At 40.2% G+C, this 9,663-nt stretch overlaps 1 protein-coding gene across 4 annotated transcripts; it reads left to right on the plus strand.

The window, feature by feature from the left end:
• Nucleotides 3,786-9,244, plus strand: LOC8060689 (glycerophosphodiester phosphodiesterase GDPDL1). Of its 4 annotated transcripts, XR_002449600.1 has the most exons (10): nt 3,789-4,074; nt 4,508-4,801; nt 5,190-5,302; nt 5,393-5,891; nt 6,297-6,335; nt 6,435-6,728; nt 6,834-6,973; nt 7,411-7,897; nt 8,331-8,710; nt 8,936-9,244. XR_002449600.1 is itself a non-coding variant. In XM_021452147.1 (9 exons), exons 1-9 carry the CDS (start codon nt 3,909-3,911, stop codon nt 8,356-8,358), a joined length of 2,064 nt encoding a protein of 687 aa, XP_021307822.1. In that variant the 5' UTR covers nt 3,786-3,908; the 3' UTR covers nt 8,359-8,488. The 4 variants fall into 4 exon arrangements, 3 of the variants coding, with proteins under 3 accessions (XP_021307822.1, XP_021307820.1, XP_021307821.1); XM_021452147.1 differs by lacking the exon at nt 8,936-9,244 and having other exon boundaries at nt 3,786-4,074; nt 7,411-7,901; nt 8,331-8,488; XM_021452145.1 differs by having other exon boundaries at nt 8,331-9,220.

Genomic DNA, 9,663 nt, shown 5'->3' on the forward strand with positions numbered 1-9,663 from the left:
GTACTGTACTAAAGATTCATTTGTTAGAAGAAGTACATTTTTGATAATAAATCTATATGGAGACATAATAAATTAAAGGATTTCTTAAAAAATAGACCATCTACTGAACATCACAAGTTCCGTTTATCATATTTAATCAGAAAACTAGATTTTTAGACTCTTGAGACTTTTGAAACCATTCAGTTTAAATAGTTTTGAAACATATCTGGCACCACGGCAATCACGAGGGAGGTAAATCGGATTTTGAAATAGTTCAGAAATCAACTAGACTTTATAGAAAGTACAAATATCTTTTCAACAAATTATCCAATTATTTTCTAAAATAAATATGAATTTTAAAATACAAAAAATCTGATCCAATATTAGAAAATACATTAATTTTTTTGAACTCAGAAAAAATATAAAACCAAATTCATATTTTCTCTAAAATTACAGTCTTTTTTTTTCTGAACTAGGTACCATAATATAGAGCATGATTTTATGAAACTTATAAAGTTTGGTATTAATTAAGACCGTCCAAATTTCCTTTCTACTTTATCTCATATCATCTTTGATCGTGTGTAGACCAAAGGTAGTAGAAGGACGTCCAATGGTTACTGTCAACGTTACCGGCTGACTGTATTTAACAGGGTAAATTATCGTAAAACCACGGTTTTCATCGCTCCTCTCTTATATTGACTGTCAGCATACAACAGGGATATAGCGTGCTCGTGTTTAAAGCTTGGAGCTAGCGGCGACAGACCAGTAGTTTTCTTAATCAGTTTTTTTTTATCCACGTCACTCTGAGCTAGGGAGTAGATTTTTGTTGGAGAGGCCCGAATAGCAATCAACGAAGGACAAATTAAATAAAAGCTCGATTTCAAAATGACCAAAGGTAGACCGATAGTGGAAAGGGAACATTGAGACTATTATGAGATAACACGCACCCAATGATGTATGTAAATGCTACAGATTATATCAAAGTACACAGTTCATTCTGCTGCAAAGAGTATTTTACATGTATGTCATCAGTTAATCACTTTCTAGCAAACCAGTTGCGATTGAATGTTGAGAGACACTGGTGAACCTAGAGATTCGTAAAAGAGGGGACTTGAGCCATCTTCAATATCTAGAACCCATCCTTCTCCTCTTCAATGTACTCTCTCCGTCCCATAAATAAATATATCTTTAATTTTTATGGTTCATGTTTGACTGTTCGTCTTATTCAAAAACTTTAATAAATAGAAATATTATTTATTTTGTATGACTTATTTTATTGTTAGATATATTTTTATAATATTTTATTTATTTTACTATTTACATAAAAAATTTTAATAAGACGAATGGTCAAATATAAATCGTATCAATCAAAGAAATATATTTATTTGTTGGACGAAAGAAGTATATAAAAATATAGGAGGGGTCAAAGGAGGAGCTCTATGTGAGCGGTAGTGGGGGATTGAGCCCCGCCTCTTTACTAAGGTCTTGTTTAGTTTACCCTAAAAACCAAAAAAAATTCAAGATTCTCTGTCACATCGAATCTTTCGCGGCACATGCATGAAGCATTAAATATAGACGAAAATAAAAACTAATTGCACAGTTTACCTGTAAATCGTTAGACGAATCTTTTGATCCTAGTTAGTTCATGATTGGATAATATTTGTCACAAACAAACGAAAAATGCTACATTCGCATCTAAACAAGGCCTAATATATCTATCCCTGCTGAGAGGGAGAAAGTGAGCAACATTCTACAATCGTGTGGTACCATACGATCACATCTCAGCTTAAGACTTTGATTGGTACCATAACGATGTCAAAAGGGTGCTAATCTCCAAAGCCCTATAAGGGCATCCCCATATACCATGCTGGCCATAAGCACCAGCTTCCATGTCGGCTTGAGTCCTACTATACAGTCAGTGGCTTTGCAGATCAACAAGTGACTTAGGCCTTGTTTAGTTCATCTCAAAAACCAAAAAGTTTTTAAAATTCTCCGTCACATCGATTCATGCGGCATATTTATGAAGCATTAAATATAGACAAAAATAAAAACTAACTACACAGTTTAGCTGTAAATTGCGAGACGAATCTTTTGATCCTAGTTAGTCTATGATTGGATAATATTTGTCACAAACAAACGAAAATACTACAGTAGCGAAATCTAAAAGGTTTTCGCATCTAAACAAGGCCTTACTACTGAAAAACCGATACCTAGTGTGGAAAAAAAGTTGAAATCACTAAATGTGTTGCAGCATACTCTTTCTGTTTCATTAAAAATATCATTTTGACTTTTGCGTATCAAGTTAGATCATTGTCTTGTTCATTTTTTTTGCAAATTATAAAATAAATAAATTACTATTAAAGTATTTTAATAAATAATAAAATAAGTTATAGCAAAATAATTATATTTATATAAAATTTTTAAATAAGACAAATAGTCAAATAAGATGACATAAAGTCTAAAATACTCCCTCCATATCATGAAGGTAGACGTTTAGGACATGATTGTGGTAACCAAAGAGTGATTAATTAGAGGTTAATTTTCCATCTTTACCCTTATTAAATAGCAGTGTGCGTGCTATCTAAACAACAAACTATCCTAGCTCAGTTGGCTTGCATTGCGTAGCTCGAGGCTGGTGTCCCTGGTTCGAACCCCTTGGGCAACATAATTTTTTGCATGCATTATGCATGGCACTGTAGCTCGTGCACTCGGCCGTTCACATGCGCTGTTGCTGTTGGTTTTTGCTTCGCGTGCTGCTGCTTTCACTTTCGCGCGCGGCGCTGCTGCTCTTTGCTTTGCCGCCGGCGCATGCATTATGCATGGCACTGTAGCTCGTGCACTCGGCCGTTCACAGGCGCTGTTGCTGCTGGTTTTTGCTTCGCGCGCTGCTGCTTTCACTTTCGCGCGCGGCGCTGCTGCTCTTTGCTTTGCCGCCGGCGCTCGCCATTTTCAATTTAGAATTTCGGCTTTGAGTAGCGTGCGGCGAGCGGCCATCGCGCGGCGAGCAGCCAGCACGCGGCGAGCAGCCAGCACGCGGCGAGCGCGATCACAGGCGAGGGAGCCATCAGTGGACCACCAAGAATAGCAGAGGAAGATGGAGAGCGCGCGCGAACAACCAGTGTGCGGCGAGCGGCGTGCTTAGCTTTGAATGCTGGGCAAGAACCGATGAGTGCATGCATGTATTAATGCTGCGTCGAAGCTGAACAGCCGGGGGCAAACAAGTCCGGTTTTGATCTCCCACACTCAGAACGTCAACTAACGTGAAATTAGCACCAAAGCCTAAAACGTCTACCTTCATGATATGGAGGGAGTATTAATTTTAATGGGACCGAGGAAGTACGTGAGTGTGTATTCTCATCACAAGTTCCAAGGAAAGACCACCCAAAGATACGCCAAAAGCTGAACGCTTTGGTTTATTTATTGTGAGAGAAAAATACTACTAAATGACTGCTTGATTTGGCTGATAATTTTTTTCCTTTATGAAGCTATCTATGCTAACGAGCATTTTTTTTTCTCTAGGGATATGCTAACGAACATTTCAAGCACACTGTGTGAGCACTGAGCAGCAGTAATAAATAAGAAATGACCAAAAAACAGCAGAAAAAGGCAGGAGAGCCAACGAATCGTGTGTACTGCTGTACTTTACAAAATTTGAAAAAGGAGCCCACGGGCCAAATAGGTTGGTCACAGGTTCACAAAGCGCTGCTCACGTGCGTCTCACTGAGCGGTGGCCCAGCCTCAACTGCGCCACCTTCCTGCGAGCTGACAGGTGGGACCTCCGGTCTTGGAAGCGGGTCTGTTTCAGTGCTGCAAGCCTGCACCTGCTTCTCTCACCTCCCTCCCTCTCTCTTCCATACATCTCCTTTCCACCCCCGCCGCTTCTCAGTCCCGACCGTTTGCGCCGCTGGAAGGTTCTGGAACCTTCTGAGATGAGGAGGAGCAGACGCCAACGCAATGGACGAGGAGGAGGGAGTGGCCAGCGCGGTGTAAGGGTGGCCTTTGCCTTCGCCGTGCTGCTGGGCTGTGTCATGCCCCTCGTCGGCGGCGCCGCCGCGCAGGGCCCCCGGCTCCCCTCCGACTACAAAACCCTCAGCGGTACGGACACGCACACGCACCCCAGCTTTCCAGCTCTACAGCTTTCTTGATGCGTGTCGTCGTCTACTCCTCTGCTTCCCTTCGTGCGTTTGTTCGTATACGACGGACAGAGGGCGGTGCGTGCTTTCCGCAGGGTCGGTAGCCGGTGGCAAACCCAACTGGGGCTTTGAGGATACTTGTTCTTGAGTGTTCGTTCAGGCCACCTCTCTTTCGCTGACGACTTTAGGTGCTTTGTTTTCTAAGGCCTTGGTAGCAATTTGGTTATTGCTTCTGCAAATTCCAGAATTCAGCTTCGGTTCTCTTCTGTCATGTGGGTTAAGGTTCAGATTTGTCTCTGTCATTCATGAGTTGAAATGAACCTGGTTATCTGAGCTGATATTATTCTCTATTGGGAAACCACGGCAACAATCATGAGCATCTGTTCTTTCTCCAGGCGCCGCTCCACTTGTGGTCGCCAAAGGTGGATTTTCGGGAGTGTTTCCAGATTCCAGCCAAGGTGCCTATTCTTTTGCGATGATCGCCAGCGCACCGGACACAGCCATGTGGTGTGACGTTCAACTAACAAAGGATGGTGTTGGAGTTTGCCTTCGGGATATAAATATGAAAAATTGCACCACTGTCGACCAAGCGTACCCTGCGAGAACGCGGACCTATGTCATCGATGGTGTGCAGAAATCTGGATGGTTTGTTTCAGACTTCACCATTGCTGAGCTTCAGTCTGTTTCTCGTGAGTACAACGATACCACTGTTTACAGCGATTCAATCATTGCGCAGTCTCTGTACATTTCAGATGTCTAGTAAGCACACACTAATTAATAGCTTGGAAAACACCAAGTAGATCCATAGTACATGCCACTAGACGCATTGCCAAATTTATGAGTCTTGAAAATCATAACAGAATACCATGTTCTGCTTTGTTTTTTTGTTCTATATGACAAGTTTTACATTATGGACATCTTGAGTTGTTTGCGTTGACATTATTACTACTATTATTTTTGTGCTTGTTTGCTCAAATCATTTCTATGATTATGTGCTTTTTAATGGCCTACAAATTTATTTTAATGATGTAAGCTGTATGGTTCTTATTGTAACTGATTATCTACTTCATTGAGCAGTAACACAAGCAATTTGGTCTCGCACTGAGAGATTCGATGGTATCTATCCTATCGTCAGTGTTACTGACTTTCGGTCCCTTGTCATGCCATCTCCTGTTTGGTTGAATGTCCAGGTTGAATTATTGTTCTTGGAACTTAACCAGAATTTACTGTTGCTACTGTTATACTACCTTCAAAAGCTAATTTCGCTTTCATATGTATAGCATGACATCTTCTACAAACAACATGGTTTGGACATGAGGAACTACATATTTTCAATCAAAAAGCGTGTATCCATGGATTATATCTCATCACCTGAACTGGGCTTCCTCAAAAATATATCTGGAAGAGTTGGTCGCAAAACAAAGCTTGTGTTTAGATTTCTTGATAAAGCCCTCTTAGATCATTCTATAAACCAAACATATGGTTCACTGTCGAGTAACCTAACGTTTATTAAGTCTATTGCATCTGGCATAATAGTCCCTAAGAGTTACATTTGGCCGGTGACAAAGGATAACTATCTACTGCCATCCACATCAATTGTCACAGAAGCCCACAATGCAGGGCTGGAAATATATGCCTCTGATTTTGCCAATGATAGAATTATTCCCTATAACTACAGCTATGATCCGTTGGCAGAATACCTCAACTTTGTCAATGATGGTGGCTTCTCTGTTGATGGTGTATTGTCAGAGCACCCAATTACTGCATCAGAGGCAATTGGTAAGCTACTAAGTTTTGCATTAGTACATTTTAAAGATCCAGCTACACTATTGTTATCTATTCTGAACTTTTCAGCCTATGAACTACTTCCTCTGTTCTCCTATGAACAATATTTTGGACTTTCACGTTTACTAAGTAAAAGGCATACTATTACAACCCTTCCATTGGAACTTGTCTTCTAACACCTCATGTTGATATTAGATTGTTTTGTCCCCTAATCCCCCATTTAGTCTTATAGTGTTCACTGTCTAGTGATGAAATATTTTATTATTGTAGGGTTTAAAATGACCTTATCGCATTTTAAGATATGTCCGTGCCCATCGCGGAAACATAGTGTGATGTATAGTTGTTTTTATGAACAAATAAGTGACATATTTTTAATGCATTTCAATCTCCTTTGTGCAGGTTGTTTTACTAAACTGAATTCAAATAAGACTGATCATGGTATGTTTTGTGTGGGAGTAATGCCTACTTAATAATTGTACCGTGATGGTTGGATGTCTTCTATTTATATTCATTTTAATTATTTGTAGTTCTTCTTAGCAGGAGAACCCTTAGTTATCTCACATAATGGTGCTAGTGGAGACTACCCGGACTGTACAGACCTGGCCTACCATAGTGCAATTGATAATGGTGCAGATATCATTGATTGTCCTGTTCAAGTGACAAGTGATGGAGTTCTTATGTGCATGAGTTCCGGTAACCTGCTTGACACCACGAATGTTCAGACAACAACTTACAGCTCTCTGGTTTCTGTTGTTCCAAAAATTCAGCCTCAACCAGGAATCTTCACATTCAACCTCACTTGGGCCGACATGAACAGCAATGCTTTAAAACGTGAGTTTGTTTTGTATTAGTAGCATTATAACATTACAAATACATGAATAGCTCACAAAAGGCACAAACTTATAAGTATCCTTTTGACTGGCCCTTTATATACAGCCAAAATATCTTCTCCAGCAAGTGGTTATTCTCTTGTAAGGAACCCAAGGTACACAAATCAAGGGAAGTTTTTGAAGTTATCTGACTTTCTAGCAATCGCAATGGATAAGGACTTGTCGGGTGTCATGATCATCATTGAGGTGATACTTTCGCTCGAAGTTTTGCTTATTTTATTATGATCTCAGAGAATTGAACTTTCCACCTGATTTTTGTCTCCCTATTATGACTTTGTGATACCTGCCCGTTTTGTTCAACAAAAGTATGATTATGTTACGAGCAAAACTTCACCAGATAGTTAACCTCTCAATATGTTGATGCATAATCTACATAATCTGTTTTACGAAAGAGCCCATCATCTGTTTTATATCGACAAATGATATAATTTGCTAACCGAAGTCGTCATCTCGATGAGTTCTGCTACAGTTACTATTATAGACATTGCTGGTATAAACCTCTGCAAAGATTGTATTCTCCCTTGTGCCTTTCCAAATATTCTACTATGTCTTTCCAGAAGTCAAATGTTATCTTAATAAATGGAATTCTTCCTTCATTGATCAATCTATCTTTTGTACTACAGAATGCTGCATTTTTAATAAATTCATTGGGAATCGACATTGTTGATTCTGTAACCACTGCCTTAAGTGCTGCTGGCTTCAATAATCATCCTACCAAGGAAGTTCTGATCCAGTCAAAAGATAGTGCTGTTCTTGTCAAATTGAAGCAAAAGAAAACAAAATCCAAGCTTGTTTACACTCTACCCTCAGGCATCGGGGATGCTTCTAATTCCTCACTGAAAGACATTAAGAAGTTTGCTGAAGCTGTGGTTGTGGACAGCAAATCTGTTTTTACTCTAAGTTCTGACTTTATCATAAGACAGAACAGTCTTGTGCAAGATCTGCAGTCAGCAGGGCTAGCTTTGTATGCAGAGGTGTTCCGGAATGAGTTTGTAGCACAACCGTTGGATTTCTTCGGAGATGAAACTGTAGAAATCAATTACTATGTTCAATCATTTAATTTATCAGGCATCATAACTGATTTCCCGAAGACAGTCAGAAGATACAAAAGTAAGTCTTATTCGCCATGTCATGTGCATGTGCATATAGTTCACTATCTTGCAGTGTTCTATTTTCTTCCCGGGTGTCTTCAGTAGTGAAGGTACAAGTTTCGACGGGTATGAGTTGAGGATTGCTTCCAGGCCTCGTGTTGTAATAATACTAAAATTCGTTATTATATTTCTTCTTATGCACAGCTCTCCTGTGTATTCTCAGGAAAAGAAAAACATCTAACATATAGTGGGACATCATTTTGCTGCATTAATAGGGTATGATGGAAAATAGCATGGGAACATGGGTAATGTTGTTTAGGTCATTTTCAAGTTTTCACAATGATGGCGTCATATCTCAACTGCACAGTTTCATGTAACTGTATTTAATTAGTAGCTGCAGTATTTATGCTCAATTTTCTGACAGCTGCATCTGCATACTCTTGTATTGGCAGAAAACACTTGTACAGTTCTGGGAAATGATATGCCCAACTACATGCAGCCTCCTCAGGCTGGCTCCCTTGCACAGTTTCTCCAAACCTTCAAAACCCAGCCACCATCTCTGCCACCTATGCCGACACTGAGTTCTTCAAGCGTGGAGGAGCCACCTCTTCCTACTGTTGCCTCAAGAAGTGTATCTGATGGTAGTTCATCAGGGGGCACCAGAACTCCTGGCACACCTTCTGATGCTCACACGGCTACTATGAGTGCTGGCATGCTACTTGTGATGGTTTTCACAGCTCTGCTGATCTGACAAGACACATGAGACTGTATAGTAGACGACTGAAGCTAATCTATCACCCTTCGATTCGGGCAAGCTTTGACTGGTGATCTGGTACTAGTACTAGCACACTCTTGTTTTCTTGTTGGACTTGGTTGTAGTACTTCGAAATAAGTGTGAGTCTCAATTCATAGGTGGAATCGTCGAAAGGTTATGATCATTGTTGCCCAATTCGCTTAAACTTATCGGCCATACTTTTCTAGTAATGAAATAATATGTTTCTCTCATAACAAAACAAATTTGCAACTGCTTCTCCTCTTCCTCCTCCTTCCCCTGCAGTAGCAGCAGAAGCGGCACTGGGGAGTGAGAGACTAAGGAAGCTTGGGGATCTGGAGAGGGAAGGGCCGGCGGGGTGAGGCAGCTTCTCAAAATAGTCCCACAGCCCCACCAACAGCAGCAGGCCCAGCAACACTAAGAAATAGTATATGCCTATACCTGCTTGCGGTTTGTGGCTTTATGTTATATTTGTTGTTATATATGTATGAGACATGATACATTTTGGACACTTGATCAAATTCTGAATCGAACTCTATATCATCATTAGCCGCAAGTCTAATGGACCAACCTCGCTCGTGTAATTTTAATTCATTTCTCTAGCTATACTTATTGATCGACTGTTTTTTTCTTTCAAGGAATATGAAAGACCCCTGAGGGATAACTGAATGAGTTATAAAAGCCAAAAGGTCCACACAGCAAAAAGATCCAAGAAAATGGAAACAAAGAAGATAAGGTTAATTTGGCCGTTGCTATAAATAGTTCAGGATTTTCCGTTCCACGGCTCGCCCGCTCGAGATTGCTATAAATAGTTCAGGATTTTCTGTTCCATGCTCGCCCGCTCGGGAAGAGACATACATGGAACTGTCTTTCTCGGTCCTTACGGTAAAAAGATCGCCCGAAATAGAAACTTCTGATTCAAGAATACCACTATAAAATATTAAGCAAAACATGTCTCTCCCCATCTAAAACAACACATGCAAGTACGCATGTCCATCCAATACAAAGAATCT

Source organism: Sorghum bicolor, chromosome 2, assembly GCF_000003195.3.
Source record: "Sorghum bicolor cultivar BTx623 chromosome 2, Sorghum_bicolor_NCBIv3, whole genome shotgun sequence".
In the NCBI taxonomy this organism is placed as follows: Eukaryota; Viridiplantae; Streptophyta; class Magnoliopsida; order Poales; family Poaceae; genus Sorghum; species Sorghum bicolor.

Coding starts and splice junctions, on each gene's coding strand:
- LOC8060689 (XM_021452145.1), top strand. CDS start 3,909: ATGAGGAGGAGCAGACGCCAACGCAATGGACGAGGAGGAGGGAGTGGC. Junction 5,303..5,392: donor CTGTTTGGTTGAATGTCCAG/GTTGAATTATTG, acceptor TCATATGTATAG/CATGACATCTTCTACAAACA. Junction 5,892..6,296: donor TACTGCATCAGAGGCAATTG/GTAAGCTACTAA, acceptor TCCTTTGTGCAG/GTTGTTTTACTAAACTGAAT.